The following is a 17,850-nucleotide window of genomic DNA, read 5'->3' on the forward strand; positions in this document are numbered from 1 at the left end:
GCGCTTTATCACGGGAGATTGCCAGCTAGGAGGCTTGAGGGTCTTCCCGACGGGGTACAGGTGAGGTGGTGACTGCGCTCACTTTGCGCTATTTCTGGCTACACAGGAGGAGCCACTTACTTATTTTTTATTCCCACCGGTATATTTTGCATTGACTGTTTATATTTCACTGGCTTCGCAGTATTGCAGCATCAGTGCGGGGGCTTCTCTCCCATTTCTTTCTTTGCTATAGGTACAAGTTAATATAGGGGTATTGACAGAGTAGGAGACATTGTAGAAACACTGCCAGGTGCTTTCGCGATTTTACTGCATTACAAAGCGTTTGAAAAGAAGGGCGGGCGGGCGTGTGCGTGTGAATTGAGAGGACGGTGTGAGATTTGCCGACCAAACAGGGCCCTTCATGCAGTAGGATGGGAACCAAGAACCCTGGTCCCGAAATACTTCCTGGTAGAGGTAGCGTATTGCAGTCCCCTCCAGGGAACAGTAAATGGTAGTTTAAATCTTCCACCGCATTTCACCTGTTGCAACTTCCTATTGGCCCACACGGGGGGGGGTCCCCCGAGGTAAAAAAGGTTTCCATTCTAGTAAGGAAAGGGAGGGGTCTGATGGGGAGGAGGGAAACTGCTACATTTAACTATTCCCATCATATAGTGTATGCATGTGGCATTTACTATTGAAGTCCTTGTTTTACCACTTATTTCAGTAATGGCGCTGTCTGTGATGGCGCTCTGCAGTCTGTTGGGTGCAATATAAACTCAACACTGAGTGAATCAACCACTGGAAATGAGGAGTTAGACATACTTCTGTCAATCCATTTGCAAGTGTGTAAAGCTCTTCTACAGGTAAGAAGTTACATTATAACCATGGTTCTAATTGCATGAAATGGGGTCCATCTCCCAGCTGCATAAATCGTGCAAACAGGGTTTGGCGTTCATAAATATACATTTTTTTTCTTGCTCTTCTTGGCCCAGTTTTGCAGCTGGTAGACTTTTAAACATTATCTTACTGTACGTACATAGATATAAAAACTGGGTTATTTATGAATGGGAAACGTGGATCTTTAGCAGCAAGACATGACAGACTTATTGTGGCTGTCTCAAACTTTTTGGGGAGGAATAGCATAGTTAAATTGACCTGTTATAGAATAAAACACTGCTTAAATAATAGAGCTGCGGGAAAAGTCTAATGGAATCCGTTGGTTATTACGGCTCACGAAGCGTCAGCAGTGAGATAATAGGGGGTTGGAAGGACAAACATATTGATTATTTGGTGGTTGAGTTGACACCCACATGCAAGATCTAGATCAACATTTCTGGTTTAGACTAAAACATGGGGTGGCCAACTCCAGTCCTCAATGGTCACCAACAGGTTGGGTATTACGGATATCCCTGCTTCAGCACAGGTGGCTCAGTCATTCTGATTGAGCCACCTGTGCTGAAGAAGAGAGATCCTTAAAACCGGACCTATTGGTGGCCTTGAGGACTGGAGTTGGCCACCCCTGGATTAAAGAGATAGGGGGGGGGGGGAGATTGGGCATATACACTAGTACCCAATTTGCACCTTTTACTGCAGATTGTAGATTGAATTTTCTTTTACTGAATAAACCTAAATCACTCGGTGACAGAAGATTAATTGAATCTCGTCTTGCGATGTTTCTCCATGTTATTTAACTAGAATGCATTATAATGTATTTACTGTGTTAGATAAACATTACAAGGTTCACATGGAAATGAACCGAGGATTTTGTGTTCCAGAAACTGACCTCCCCAAATACTGCAAGGATTATACAGAATCACCTATTGGAAGAATTGCTTTGGCAGAAAGAAGTTTTAGAATACCTCTCTCTCATTTATATTCAGAAGGCAGAAGACCATGTCTCCATTGAAGACAGTATGTATTATTGTAGAATAACTGGTATGAGGAATAGCCTTGTTCTGTGGGAAGATGAGACATTAGGAGATTAAACTGTATTTGCTGTGGTTGGAATGGAGTTCTAATGAATGGTAATTTAAGACCAACACCTTACCCATTACACTATGCCAATATTTACCATGTGATGCTATTCCACAAGGCTGACCACTTGGTGTCTTATGGACACCACCAATTAGCAAACATGGGCCTATATCTCTCTCACATCATGTTTTCCCAACAAACTCCCTTGAAAATGAATGGTTAACATTTATTTCAGCCTATTAAAAATATATTGTTTTTCAAATTGAGAGGCTACAGTGCCGATGTATCAAGCGCCTGAGGTTGGCGTGAATGGAAGTGCACGGTAGATCAGGCGCGCCAAAACGTAGCAACACTTGATATATCTGCCGTGTGTGAAATGACATACAATCCCTACAAGCTCTAACCCCAGTACTCACCACATGATATCATATATATGTAACATTGGGTATTTGTGTCTTTTTGTTTATATACATTTGGTTACACCCAGTAAGTGTGGTGAGTGCTGGGGTTAGAGCGTGCAGGGATTGTGTGTATGTTAATTGTCATCTGGTAACAGTTGTTTAGAGGTTAATGGCCTCTGCTCCCTTGGTTTAAGCTCACTCCTCCCCACTGTTTAGAGTAGCAGGTTTTTTCATGTACCTGTACAGAACAGGTCTATTGAGACCTTTCTCCCTCTACTGTAGAGGTAAGTGACAATATTCACAGGTAGTGTTAGGACCTGCTTACTGGTCATGCCGTGAAGTGGCTGCAGGCTTATAACGCTTTGGCCAAAGGGTTTAACTAAATGACCCTTTACTTATGAGTTAAGTATTTAACTATCTATTGTTTGTCCTATTGGATGTAGCATTGGGGCTTTTTGTCTTTCGTGTGCGAAATGATAAAGAATGGAATAATTTGCTAAGCGTAAACTAGTTGTAATGACAACTGAGACTTTTGTTTCTTCCCATTAACAGTCTTCCCAAAAACTAAGAAGATTAGACATTTCCTAAAACTATGGACGCAGTGCACAGAGTCAGAATGGGTCGGGTTTTGCTCAACTGAAAGATTCCTGAATCAACTCAAGAAAATGTTTGTGCCAAGAATCAAGGGAAAATACCCCGGGCAACTGGAGACGGGTAAAATGCTGAATATTATAGGAACATCACTTGTATGAAATGTGAATACCTTGGAGCCAGAAGAAAACTATGGTCCAAAGAGTGTTTTAAATGACTACAAAGTGTGTATAAAAGATTTGAGTAACAAAGTTGCTTTCAGTTACATATATAATTGTTATATGTTGTAGATATGCGCAACTGTGTCCATAGGGAAGAGGACCTTGAGATATTACAAGCAAAATTAAAACGATTGAATTTGAGAGGGAGAATGTCTGCACAATGTCAGGCAGTGGCAACCAGTGCTGCTGGAATATCTGCATTATTCAAGCAGACATAGGGATGTGTTTCAGACCAATTCTTGACTATGTTTTGCAAATGTTGCCAAGATGCTTAGCAAGAACCCTGCAAATACATCAGGGGAGAGTGAAAGGTAAAACCATTATCCACATAAGGAAATTAAACCTCTCTCTATAAAGGAGGACTGGTAGGGATATTACTTTGGTCTGCAAATATGAAAACATACAAGTATAATCAGGCTATAGGATTTCCGTCTAAGGGAAGTAGTGCAAATGTCCTCTTTTTTCCCCCTCTTCAAGCGGAAATCCATAAGGAATCATGTTACATGTCCCATTCCTGGTTAGATACCGGTCTCCAAATATTTTACAGACCTACAGTACAATTCTTATAAAATAAATGATCTTGGTTGAACTAATGATGTTTTCCTACACCAGGGGGGATTCGCTAGGGATTGTGGGCTGTCTCATGTTGTTTCTAACTAAACTAGGGGCGGCCAACTCCTCTCCTCAGGGACCACCAACAGGTCAGGTTTTCAGGATATCCCTGCTCAGGATAGGTGGCTCAGTCGTTGACTAAACGCTGATGTTGAGATGTTCCTGGAGAACAGATCAGATGGTATCTGCATTAATGTTCAGACCATTATATAGTTCCTGAAACATTATACTCCTTTATATAGGAGTCTGGGCTGTTGCATTATGCATTTTTTTTTTGCAGATACTAATTGTTGAAGCAAAAATGGTGTAATTAATGACTATTTCCAGAAACTAGTGGATGTAGAACAGGGCAACTCAAGTCCTCAAGGGTCACCCACAGGTCAGGTTTAGGAGATCCCTGCTTCAGCACAGGTGGCTCCCCCTGTGCTGAAGCAGGGATAACCTGAAAACTTGACCTGTGGGTGGCCCTGGATACGGCCACCCCTGATGTAGAAGCTGGATTGGTTTTGGAGACATCCAAACATCTCATGTACACATGAGGCACCTACGAAGGATACCTCTATGTAATGGTACAAGAGCAGGCTGTTACAGCGAAAGCCTCCTTTTCATTAATATAAACCTTTTGTAGCTGGAAAGAGAGGCTCATATTTACGAAGCAGTGTTTTGCCACCAAACGACACCTCGCTGCCCATTTGCCTTACATCAAATAAAGCCCACTTCCCGTTATTAATTTCCCTTGCACACATGGGTACACTGCAGGAGAAAACCACATCGCATGATTTGCCTTTCAGTTTTTAGAAGAATGCTGCGGCAGATTTTGGGGTGCGGTGGGATTCTGCCTGCTAGCGAGCCGTCAGAAGACCTGGTTACTTTTTTCATGTTCTACGGCTACCTGAGAAGATACCACGTGGTGGACCTCGAGAAGCATCTTGCAGCCCTCACCAGAGAAGGTAAGACTAATGACCATGGGAAGCGTAAAGTCATGAGAAGGTTTATGATGGAGAGAGCCAGGTTCACAGGCTCACGATAGCAATTTAATTACGTTTAATAGAGTACCTGCACCAAGCGCCGGTACACGTTATCGCAGCGGTGTTCACCTCCCTTTCAAGTCAATGGGGAGTTAAGATTTGAACAGTGCAATAACCCGTACCAGAGTTTGATGCATGTGCCCCAATGATAGCTGCTATTATGACGTTACTAGCACCTCTTAGTAAATGAGGCTATTGTTAGAAACAAGAGATAAGGGTCCTCGGTAAGACACTACATTCTTCATCGGAGACCTCAGTTATTGACCTAGTCCTAGCTTTGTGTGTTTTTGGTCATATTTGATGGTTCTAGAAACTTCACCTCTTTTGGTTAATATGTGGCTCACCAAACAAATGATAAATCCTTGTGTAATTATATCCCCTCTGCTATTATAATTACATGCACTGCATTTACTTCAGATTAGTCTCTCTTGTCACAAGAAGCCCTTGTCCGTGTGATGTCTGTATTCACGAGAATGGTGAACGCAACAGAGAGAGATGCAGCTTTGCGAGTAAACTCCGTGCCAAATATTTCCCATGGCAGCAGTCACAAGCACAGTGATCATGGCTAGCTCTCTCGCTGGCAGTGATCCTCAGTCTGGAAGAGACCAGAAAACCAGATAACTGCTATACCTATTGACTCTTAGCCAGGAAGCCCTGCCAAGAACCAATGCCAGCCTATTGCTAGGCACAACAGCAGCTATAGAACTTTAAAGCAGCATTCCTCCCAAAACTGAAAATGTTTTTAGCCCGTCACCCTGCTAACACACGACCTGCATACAGGACAAGAGTTAGTACTGACGCTCGCAGGCACTCTCACTTTTCATCTCCGCAAAAGTCCATGAAATGGACAATATTTCCTCTATAAGATCAAGGATCAATACACAGCCTGCAAGCTGCCCCACTCTTCACCTCCGCAAATGAGTTGTATCTCTCCTCAATCCGTCCCAATATACCTTTCTTCTCCGCAAGGAACCAGTGAGTTGCATGTATGTCTTTATTTATATAGCGCCATTAGTGTACATAGCGCGTCACAGCAGTAATACACGTGACAATCATATAAATAACAAATAATATAAATAACAGGTAATGGGAATAAGTGCTTCAGACATAAAAGTAACATTTAGGAAGAGGAATCCCTGCCCCGAGGAGCTTACAATCTAATTGTTAGGTAGGGAGAACGTACAGAGACAGTAGGAGGGAGTTCTGGTAAGTGCGTCTGCAGGGGGCCAAGCTTTATGTATCATGTGTCCAGTATTATCCACAGTTCTATTCATATGCTTCTTTAAGCAAGTGTGTCTTAAGGTGGATAGAGAGGGTGCTAGTCGGGTACTGAGGGGAAGGGCATTCCAGAGGTGAGGGGCAGTCAGTGAGAAGGGGTTAAAGCGGGATAGGGCTTTAGATACAAAGGGGGTAGAGAGAAGACTTCCTTGAGCAGAACACAAGAGTCGGGATGGTGCATAGCGAGAAATTAGGGCTGAGATGTAAGGAGGGGCAGAAGAATGTAAAGCTTTAAAAGTGAGGAGAAGAATTGAGTGTGAGATGCGGGATTTGATCAGAAGCCAGGAGAGGGATTTCAGGAGGGGAGACAGATTTATTATAATAATATATTTCGGTAATATTAACCCCTACTCAATTGCAAATCATATCTATCCACTGCCACCACCTGAGGGTATGCAAATCTGATGAGAGATGTCAGATTAATATTTGCCAGGGTCCCAGGTCCCTGTTTATTATAAGGAAAAACTATGCACTTTTAACACACCAAAATCAGTTGTAGCAACATGTGTCCGAATGCGTAAATTACTCTCTCCAGAGCGTGCACCTGTTCATTCAGAGCCCAAAGCATCACCTATTAAATGTTTTCATATATAAAAATACAGTGCTTAGTTAACAGAAAAAAAGATTACGAAAAACATGGTTACAACAGCTTCTTAAAATAAAAGGGTAAAACATTAAAGGAAACCCATACTTTAGCAAGTGCCATAGATTTTCCCCAGAGGCCGCTGGTTCAGAATGAGGCCTCACGTACTTTGTCCAAAGCCCTCCTCTGGTGGGATCTAATTTTCCATGAACTTGCTCAGACTTTAATACATTTCTTTCTTCCCATGTAAACCACATAAAGCCAGCCCCCCGTGGTAAATCCGCGGTGAGACGGACGGTTTTACGGCAGAGTAAAACACCTCCCACCACATGACGTTTAAACTCCTTTTAAATATCTAAATGTACTCATAACTTCTCTCCTGTAATACTTACACCACATGAGACACATTTAGGCGCTAAATTCAAGAGACAACTTGATATCTGTCACTTACGATCCCTTAAACATACAGTGTGTGGTGTCAGGATGTGCCCTCGGTGACAGGGTTACAGATGTATTACTTTTATTATGCTCAGGCGATGACATCACAGGATATTCTCATTTTGAATAAATTCACCCTTGGTTTGATACCTTCTGCAGCCACGCCTCCTGAACCTTGCACAAACATCTAGAGAATGTGTTTCAAGCCAAGCTGTAAAATGACCATGTTTATAAACTTGTCTGTGGGGACATATTTTATTCCCAAGTCTCCAGAAACTGCTCTTATCTTGACTATCAGCAATATACAACCCATCTGGCCCTTTTAAGGTGAGCCCATACAGGATAACCCTATATAGTTTGTATTTTTAAACTCAGGCTCTAGCTCATCAAGCACCAATGGGATTAAAATACCCAATATTTCATGATATTATCATGACAGCTCCCTACAGGATTCTATACAGTTTCCTCCAGAGCTCAGCTATCTTCAGCTCCGATGACTCCCTCGGTTTCCCATATACTTGATGTTAGCCATGGTGCAGTTCCCAAGTTTTTATTATTTTTTTTATGGGTGCCGATGGTCAAAAGGAAGCCGCAACATCACTCGTTGCAGCTCGTCAATGGCCGGTGCGTTGGTAGCCATTTTGTCTGCCAGGATGACACGAGAAGACCGACAGCTGAAACTGTATCTCGGGAACCATGCAGTCCCTGGAGCTAAAAACCGAGTGGTTCAGCTCTGGAGATCAACCGCCTGGTTCCAATCCTGTTAAACAATAAATTTGTTTAAAAAAGGAAGTATGTGCGAGGTGCACTGCAGTTAGTTTCAGAGGAGCACAGAGCTCTGTGTTTCTCCGAGCCACTGTACGTGTCAGCAGGAGTGGAGAATTAGCTGCTTGTACATAGAGGAGATGGAACCATCTAAAACTTGGTGATGCACGGCAATTGGGGCAAAAAAAAAAAAAAAAACAAGATAATTGCACATGATCTTAAAATTGTTCTGTGTTCCTCCTAAACCCATCGAGCATTTGCTAACGCGCTTAGATTTCTAGAGGGAGAAGACGTAACCAAAATGATTGGTTCCCGACAATAATTACTGCCAGCCACGTAACTATTTCCAATAGGAATAGCAAAACAACAAGGAAGGACGTTCCCATAAGTTATTACTGTGTATTTGAGTCTGGCCAGGGCAGGTACAATAAAAAGCATTGTTGAGGATATGGCAATAATTAGAGAAAGTCGGACGCAGCAGCGATCTGCAAAGAAGAAACATCTGTGAGGGGGAAGAATGAAGTAGAAACACTTGGCTTCATTACACCACGTTTAATGTTCCTTTTCAAGCAGGGTCGGAGAGGTTGTCCCATGTTGTAAATTGCTGCTTGGAGATTGTGATCCATATTACCCAAGCAGTGCTATGGCATAGGATGGTGGAAGACACCTTAAAACCCATTCAACTGCTTAGGCTGTAAGGCAGGGTGGCCAACTCCAGTCCTCAAGGGCCACCAACAGGTCAGTTTAGGATATCCCTACTTGAGCACTGGTGGCTCAATCAATGCCTCATCGTTCAACTGAGCCACTGATTGAACCACTTGTATTGAAGCAGGAGTATCCTAAAAAGCTTACCTGTTGGGGGCCCATAAGTACTGGAGTTGGCCACCCCTGCTGTAAGGACTCTTCTATCATCAGAAGGTTAATACATGTGGTCCTGTACCATTCCCAATGTAGTGACTCTCATTGGAGACCTTCAGTTACCCGGGCGCCTCAAGAAGATCAAGAAACTGAAGTCGAAGCGCATTGCCCGGCTCCAGCCGTTACCCGAGTTCCTCCAGCTCTTAGCAACCTTTCAGCTAGATGAGAACATCAAAATGTGCAAAGTGGCTGCATCGTGCCTCTCCCGGGCGTCTGCAAACAAACACTTCAAGCATAAGGTACGGGTACAAGAAAACAAATCGGAGATTATGGTATCATTCATTTAAGTTGATTATGGATAAGTACAGGTGACTGGTCAGGAAGACCACGTTGTATACAAAAACTACTGTACAGCAGCAATTCTCAAACTTGGGGTGCACTTCAATATTATTAATCATCATGTGGAGATTCAAATGCAGTTAACTTTGTTTATCAATAGATTTCTGTATAAGTAAAGATATATGTTAAATAGGCTGGATCCGGACTAAAACACAGCCTGAGAACCTGTGCCCTGGAGGCTCGTTAGCACCATCAGTGTGTTGGAACTCAGGCCCTTACTCTGTAATCTGCCATAACGTCGATCCATTGCTATTGCATGGAACCCGCCATTGAAGATGTGATCCGCATCCACTTTGCAATGTGTTACTGGCTCCTCTGGCAACAAGGGCATTGTGATGTGTGGAGAGCAACCTTCAGAATGTGGCCAAAATGCATTTCTATGGCATTGGAGAATACTGGCATTGTGTTACAAACGTTGACTGCATTCCTCATCGGTCACTCACAGGCAGTGTGTACGTTTGGAAGTCAATGATGAAGACGCAATCCAACGTAGTGGGATCAGTGGTTTGGAAAGCTGAGGGGTCAGGTCATAATTAAGTAAGAAAGTGAATGGAGGGGATAACTCATTCACTGCGCATGTGCTTAGAACAAAGGTGAATAAAGCTCTCAGAGTGGGTATTTAGCATTAAAAGTGCAATCCCACAGTTACATTTCCTAGGGATCTCTGAACTGGGAAGTGTTTGTCAATCAAGTCTTTCATTTCCCCTTATCCCACCCTGTCCTTATCAGAGAGACAATACAGATAAGGGGAGGTGGGCTCTGGCTGTACAAGCGCTCGCTCATCACACAGAAGGGAGCAGCCAGAGGAAATCACATCCCTAATTTAAAATACAGCTCAACCCCGTTATAATGTGATCCACTACAACGTGAATCCGCTTATAGCGCGATGATAGCGTAGCTTCCAATTTTCGTATGTGTGAATACTTTACAACACGATTATTGGTGTCTTAAATACTTTATTGTACAATGCATACAATTGTACATTATTTCTAACGCGATCCGCATATAGCGCAATGTGATTCTTTGGACCCCAAGCACAGCGTTATAAGGGGGTTGGGGTGTACTTATATATACACACTGTCAGATTTGGGTAAAAAGGGTAATGAGCCAGGAGAGAGCCCTTAGGCTACGACTCCAGTCTTGCCTGGCGTCGGGTGCACAGTTGAAAGCCGCGTTGTGCGGTCTGTAGGGGAGTGACGGGATGCACGGGGCGCGGCCATGATGGGGCATATCTGCCCTTCCATTGGCTGCGCGCCGACATGTGATCGAGTCGCGCCATGGGAAGACAAAATTCTTGTCTTCCCTGCCAGCGTACGCGTCTCAGCGCTTTGCGCGCCCACACACAGCCACTGGGGCCTGCCCCATAGAGGGCTGTGCTGTGGTGTGTGGTGCGCACGCTGAAGCGTGCGTCACAGCCTACCCTGGGGACTCGGCCTCAGACAGGTCACTGCAGTTAGTTCACTTTGGCCCTGGAAGGGATTGCCCTGTTAATAGTCATTGAGAATACACATTATATACAGCTTTGCTTTTCCCTTAGCCTCAGGCTGCAGCAGTCAGGCGGGAGCGGATTCTCAGCGATGCGCGATACTTTCATATGACTTCAGTTCCTGATTGAACAGAACTCGCATGCTCACCACTGGCCCCTTTCTCTTCACTAGGTGGCAGCACAATTGTATATATTCTACATTTCAGTGATAAAAACCATAATAGATCGAGGAGTACAAGTACACTTTACTGCAAGGAGACCTTAAACATCCCGCAAATAGGAGTGTCCTGGCAGGAGAGAAGCACTTAGACAGTACATTGGCAATCCTAAAATAGCTTGGCATAAAGGAGGGTGACAAAGGTTCACAAGCAGGACGAAACGTTGATGCATGTGCAATACATTTGATAATCTTTGGAAACCAGTGGAGTGCCTCTTTTTCTATTTTTGATAAAGCAGGGGCAGCCTACTCCAGTTTTCAGGGCCACCAACAGGTCAGGTTTTAAGGATATCCTTGCTTCAGCACATATGGCTCAGCCACTGACTGAGCCACCTGTGCTGAAGCAGGGATATCCTTAACCTGACTGGGAGACCCTGAGGACTGGAGTTAGCCACCCCTGGCATAAGGGATATTTTATGGCAAAATATATTGCGTGCCAGCAGTGCATAAGTGGGCATCAGGTTTACCGGAAAAGCTCTGAAGGGTGATATATACTGAGCCGTGTTCTGCCACAAGGTCCCTTCCCACCCCGGTCAGCGTGTCTCCCAGCGCAGGAAGGTGTCGGATGAGCTTGTATATCGTGAGTTGTTCTCCCTTACGCTGCTTTTCACCGTGGACATCATTCAGTGCGCAGTGACGCGGCTTCCCCTGCGCTGGAGAAGATTCAAGTCCCACTCATGTTACTGGCGATGAACTCTTGGCCCAGCTGTGGGAAGCAGATTCCCAGGACACTGCATGTGGTCAGAGTTCAAGCAATGGTGGGTTACGCACGTGCAAAGCCTTTCTCCCAGGAGACCTGCCTGGGAGTATTTTCATTAGGCGAGTTCCTGCTGCTTATTGGTGGGGCAATGTGAGCCAGCACAATGTCTGCTCAATTACTACAGGTCAATGAAATACTTCCGTGATACAGTAAAATGTCGCGGATTAAATACACTGAAGCAGAATTTCTACACAATACGTAGCAAACGATTTCAAGCTACCCTATTAAATCTTCTCCGACTTGAACAAGGGCGCAGGACACGGAGATGCATCTTTAAATCCCACACAGAAAAAAGGCTCAGCCTTTGCTACTGGTGAAAAGATCAGTTGGAAGACTTGAAATGATCTGTTAATTCCTTTGTATTCATTCTATCCCCCTCCCCAGGCAGTTCTGTATTACACAGAGCTCTTATCTGATGGCAACGTGAAACTCCAGCAATGTGCCTGCTTAGCCCTGAAATATCTTAAGGTAAGTATTCTGCTTTCCGCTGCAGCTCTGGGAAACAAACCCTGACTGGGGAATAATAGTGAGAAGTGAAAAGCTCGGACACCAATGGCCATCGTTTGCAAAAAAAACCCCAAAACAATACGAAGAATTGATAGCCATCACAATACTGCGTATAGTACAGAAAAGGGAAGTAGGGTAGAGATAGAACCCAATTGTAGCACTCCGGTTCACGCTCTGTATGATGTTTGAATGATTTAAAACATAACTTTATTAGTGTACTTTATTAGAATACCTTCAGGTCGTCTGTTTTTAATACCCATTATTTTAATTCATTGGTACACTAATAAAGTTATGTTTTAAATCATTCACACATCATACAGAGCATGAACCTGAGTGCTACAATTGGGTTCTATCTCTACTCTACTCCCCTCCATTTATACACCCAAAGCACCGTTCACATATTACTTGTTGAGGCAGCAGCAGGGGCTTCAAAAAAATATTAATATAGTACAGAAAAAGCAGGTTCTTCACCATTTGCTGTACAGTGAAAATGCAATAGCCGGATATGGTTACATTGCTTGGGAGATCATCAGGCTGAATGTAGACTCTGTGCTTTGCTTTGTATTTCATCTTTACTGATTGAAGATGGAACTTCAGACTGGGCATGGGGCGGCCAACTCCAGTCCTCAAGGGCCACCAACAGGCCAGGTTTTAAGGCTATCCCTGCTTCAGATCAGGTGGTTCAATAAATGGCTCAGACAGAATGACAGAGTCACCTGTGCTGAAGCAGGGATATCCCAAATACCTGGTCCTTGAGGACTGGAGTTGGCTACCTGTGTGTTCCCTGGAGCAGGAGCTGCTCGGTGCTGTGACAAAACATGTTGCTTTTAAACGAACTTTGTACGAGATAAAACATAACAAAGAGACAAAGAATGCTCGCTCTGCCTGCAGGCTGCTCGCTCTGCCTGCAGGCTGCTCGCTCTCCCTGCAGGCTGCTCGCTCTCCCTGCAGGCTGCTCGCTCTCCCTGCAGGCTGCTCGCTCTGCCTGCAGGCTGCTCGCTCTGCCTGCAGGCTGCTCGCTCTGCCTGCAGGCTGCTCGCTCTGCCTGCAGGCTGCTCGCTCTGCCTGTAGGGCGCTCACCCAGGAGAATAAACCTCTTACAATACATAACCGGAAGGGAAAGGGGGAAAAGATGAAATATCCTTTTGATGGGGCACTCCTTAATAGACCCAAACATACCGGTATAAAGTAAGATTCTGTGCTATTCATTATATCGCTTGGTATCTCTTGTGGTACAAATAAATCCTAGTCCTTGAATCTAACGATGGTCTAGAAATTGGTCAATTGGTTTGTGTACAAGGACAAATACCTTGATGTATAGGGTAACCATACCGCGATCCTACAAATACCCTATACATCAAGGTATTTGTCCTTGTACACAAACCAATTGACCAATTTCTAGACCATCGTAAGGCCGCGGTCCCAGTCTGCACGGAGGCACGCGATCCCGGCGGGGGGCGGGGGCGGCGCGTGCAAACCACAATCTGCGGCCCTCAGGTGGGATGCAGGAGATTGCGACGGGGGGCGTGGCGGGAGTTTTGCAGGGGCGTGGCCATGACTTCACGCGGCTGGTTCACCCTCATTGGCTGAACCGCCGGCGGGGCGTGGCCAGCCCTCCGTTGCAGTTGTAATGACAGTTTTCCTGTCTTTGCAAAAACTTGTAGTAGAGCGCGGCTGCCGCATGCGTGCCAAGGTGCGTAGTGGGCCCGGCCTGATTGGGGGGCGGTGCTTGTTCGCACAGCGCACCCCGTAGAACGGACTGGGGAGGCAGCCTCAGATTCAAGGACTAGGATTTATTTGTACCACAAGAGATACCAAGCGAAATAATGAATAGCACAGAATCTTACTTTATACCGGTATGTTTGGGTCTATTTAGGAGTGCCCCATCAAAAGGATATTTCATCTTTCCTTTTCCCTCTTTCCCTCCCGGTCGTGACGAGCAGAAACATGTTCGGCTGCAGAAAGGAAGCCGAACTGATTCTTCTGTGGTTCATGTTCAGCGGTGAATTTCATCTCTGCCTTAATTCTGCACATGGTTTAGGGACCTTATTAATTGCCACTTTAGAAACAATTACTGTAAACCACATTGATCTTTCTTGTTTGCAACAGGGCACAGAAAGCATTGATCAGATCGCCTGCCTGTGTCAGTCTGAAGTGCAGGAAGTGAGGAATATTGCACGAGAAACCATCTTATCGTTTGGTAAGCAACACTTCCTTTCAACAAGGTTTCTCCTGGGCAGCATAAGCCAGTGCAGGGGTACGCAACTCCAGGGTGCAAGGGCTCGCCTAACTTCAGCACAGGTCACAGCCAGCAGTGCTGAAGCAGGGATATCCTGAAAGCCTGATCTGTTGGTAGCTCTCGGGGACTGGAGTTGGCCACCCCTGCGCTAGAGCAAACATATGGGGCCATGTTTACTTAATAGTGCTAAGCTATGTAAGGCACCTTCTATGACCCGTTCATTCATTGTCCATGTTCCAGCGTCACTAAAGCCGATATCCCCGAGCAGCCACTGAAGGGCTTTGGCAGTAACATTTGTTTTTTTCTCTATAATTTCTACTTAATCAGATGTAACAGTGATCCGCGTCCCGGCCGCCGCGTCCTTTTCTGATCTGCAAATCTGATTTCCCATGAGGCGCGTACGTAGCGCTGGGAAAATGACGGGGATGGGAACCCGGGGGTCCTGCAGAGTTGAACCACACTATTTTCAGCTCTGGGGACCACCCCCTGGTTACCCAGATACCTGGGACATTACCGGCGATACTTCATGGTTTTTAAAGGGCATTTGAATGGTCATCCAATAAGAAGCCAAAATCAATGATATCGCAGTCTCCTATTGGATGGCGATTTGGCAGACATTTTGTTTCCCCTGCAGGGAGTTAAACCTGGTAACGTAACTGGTAAGTATATCAGGAACTGGTGGTTCCCCAGAGCTGAACGGCACTATTTTTTTGTTAACCCCAGGGATCTAACCCGAGAGTTACTTGGTTTAAATCTCCGTACAGGGGATACAAAATGGCTGACAAATCTCAGGGCAATAGGAAGCCACATCGTCATCTGTTGTGGTTTCCTATTGGATGGCCATTTAAAACCCCTGTACCCCATTTTATCGCCTGTAAAAATCAATAAGTGACACTGGTAGCTTCACTAGGATCTCGGATCTGGAGTCCGGGTCCAATCCTGGTTCTGTTTAGTTAGGGGGGATTGCTTCTTTAAGTACCTAGAAGTCTTTTTAATATACAATTATATTTCAGGTCAAAAAGGACGCCAGGTTTTTGGAAAGACGGACAGAATTTGCTGTGAGCTCCAGGACACGTTAACATTGGACGGAGAAATAGAAATTACAGTATTCTAACAGAAACACGTCAGATTCATGTTGCTAATGTGCATTACGTGTATGAAAGTTCAGAATATGCTTGTTTTTATAATCCCCTTTCATCACCCAAGCTTGTATAGCAGAATAAGGATATATATTTATATTTTAAAATATGTTGCAAAAAATAAATAAATACAACCCCCCCCTCCCCCTAATTTTATCACTAGCAGAAATGTCTCTAATCAGATGGCCGTTTGCTGAAGGTTTTTTTTTGCTAAATGCGTTTTATTGCAAATTAACAGCTGCAATGCTTTAATAACTGGCAGAAGTTTAGTTTTCTTTACCTCGTCAAGGGAAAATCTGTTTGAAATAAAATAGAAACTATACCATACATCTGTATATTCAGTAGAACAGGGGAGCTCAACTGCAGTCCTCAAAACTCCCCAACAGGTCAGGTTTTCAGGATATCCCAGCTTCAGCACAGGTGGCTCAGTCGAAGGCAGCCTCTGATTCTATGGGTTTTAGCCCGTGGAGCAGAGAAGAAAAAGGTAGAAGGTAAAACTTTGCCGGAAGGGACCTTCGTGGTCCTCGAAGCTTGCACTCTTTAATCCTAAACCTTTCACAGGTGTCACTTAACTATCTTACTTTCATTAGGCTGAGAGAGAAATCTTCTTGGCTATAGAGGTGTTTGCCACACACCAAACCGCATAGACCCAATAGACATGGGGTTGGCAACTCCAGTCCTCTTCAACTGAGATACCTGAGCTGAAGCAGGGATATCCTGAAAACCTGACCTGTTGGTTGTCCTTGAGGACTGGAGTTGGCCACTCCTGCAATAGCCCAAGCAACTGAATTCCAAACATTCCTTAATCTCTGGTGATGTATGGGGCTGAATGTCTCCCATTGTGTAGTACAGCGGTGCGCAATCTGTGGGGCGCGACCCCCAGGGGGGGCGCGAGACTGCCGACGGGGGGCGCGGGGTTTACAGAGGCCCCGCGCGCTTCCCAAAGGCACTTAAATTAAGTGCCGGGGGAGCGGCAGGGCCTCTGTAAACCATACTTACCCGTGGCTCCGGCGGCTTCCTCCCGGCGTCGCCATGGCAACGCGGCGTCAAAATGACGCTGCGAGGTCATGTGACGTTGCTATGGCAACGTGACGTCATTACGCCGGTGCGAGGGTAAGTTGGGGTTGGGGGGGGCGCGGGAGTGAGGGGACAGCCGGCAGGGGGGCGCAGGGAAAAAAGTTTGCGCCCCCTGGTGTAGTAGATGTCGGGACTATTTCAAATTATTTAGGTGGCCCTGGTTTAAAATACAACGGTTTTGCACACTTCATTTGTTTAGACATTTTTAATTGCTCAGTTTACAAATGATTTACCTTGTGAAGCATGTATTGGGTTGTAATAGAATAAAGTAGAATTCTTGTAATACCATCAAATCCAAACCATATCCCATCAGTACCTGATCTGCTCTTGCAGAGGAAGGAACACACACACACACACACACACACACACACACACACACACACACACACACACACACACACACACACACACACACACACACACACGTAAATCAAGGTGCATGTTCCATAAGTATCAATAAGACAACCAATGCTTCCCAAGCAAGAAACAGCACTCATAAGGTAAATCAAACAACAAGCAACACTTAGATCCAACGTTTCGATCCAGAAAGGACATTCCTCAGGGGTGTGCTAGTGGACAATGGCACCCAGAAGACCTTTATACCCATAGTGCACCAAGTGAAATCAATTAGGGGGAGCCAATTGATCAATCAAGGAGATTCAAAGCAGCAGGCAACATCACAGGTGCGCGGCGGCCATCTTGATTGACAGAGGTGAGTAAAAGTGTTAAAAGATACAGTCCTTATGTGCATGCTCGTGTGAGGAGGGCGTCCATCTCTGGTAGGGAATGATGGCGTCCTCCGTTGCCAGGCAGCGCGAGCTAAGAGTCTAGTTCGGTGTTTCCCAACTTCAGTCCTCAGGGAACCTCAACAGGTCAGGTCCTAAGGATATCCCTGCTCCAGCACAGGTGGGTCAATTAGCGGCTCAGTCATTTTGACTGAGCCACCTGTGCTGGAGCAGGGATATCCTTAAGACCTGACCTGACGGGCTTCCCTGAGGTCTGGAGTTGGGAAACACTGGTCTAGTTGCCACGGGAGCCAATTGTGGTAAACAATATTACCAGATGTGTGGGCAGCTGATTACACATCTGGTAATATTGTTTTTATTCCCATATATCTCTCTCACAGGTTTCCCCCACTTGTTTGTGTCTACAGGGAGATTCCATGTCATTACGGGCACTCGCGAGAATGGTGCAGAGACGGCGGGCCCCGACTGACTGCGCAGGGTTACGCGCATGCGCGATGTTTACCACAATTGGCTCCCGTGGCAACTAGACTCTTAGCTCGCGCTGCCTGGCAA

The 17,850-nt window shown here is 45.2% G+C and overlaps 1 protein-coding gene across 4 annotated transcripts in view; it reads left to right on the top strand.

The window, feature by feature from the left end:
* Positions 1-16,976, top strand: part of RIPOR3 (RIPOR family member 3) — a 141,407-nt gene extending 124,431 nt beyond the window's left edge. For 3 of the 4 annotated variants that reach the window (XM_075571256.1, XM_075571254.1, XM_075571255.1), the window contains 8 exons: positions 704-842; positions 1,755-1,890; positions 2,907-3,068; positions 4,570-4,728; positions 8,825-9,027; positions 11,975-12,058; positions 14,207-14,297; positions 15,350-16,976. In XM_075571256.1, coding sequence (XP_075427371.1) covers positions 704-842; positions 1,755-1,890; positions 2,907-3,068; positions 4,570-4,728; positions 8,825-9,027; positions 11,975-12,058; positions 14,207-14,297; positions 15,350-15,450 — 1,075 coding nt within the window. In that variant the 3' untranslated portion in view covers positions 15,451-16,976. The remainder of the gene's footprint in view (positions 1-703; positions 843-1,754; positions 1,891-2,906; positions 3,069-4,569; positions 4,729-8,824; positions 9,028-11,974; positions 12,059-14,206; positions 14,298-15,349) is intronic. The other variant, XM_075571257.1, reaches the window with a different exon arrangement.
* The last annotated feature ends 874 nt before the right edge of the window (positions 16,977-17,850 follow it).

This window comes from Ascaphus truei, chromosome 15, assembly GCF_040206685.1.
Source record: "Ascaphus truei isolate aAscTru1 chromosome 15, aAscTru1.hap1, whole genome shotgun sequence".
In the NCBI taxonomy this organism is placed as follows: Eukaryota; Metazoa; Chordata; class Amphibia; order Anura; family Ascaphidae; genus Ascaphus; species Ascaphus truei.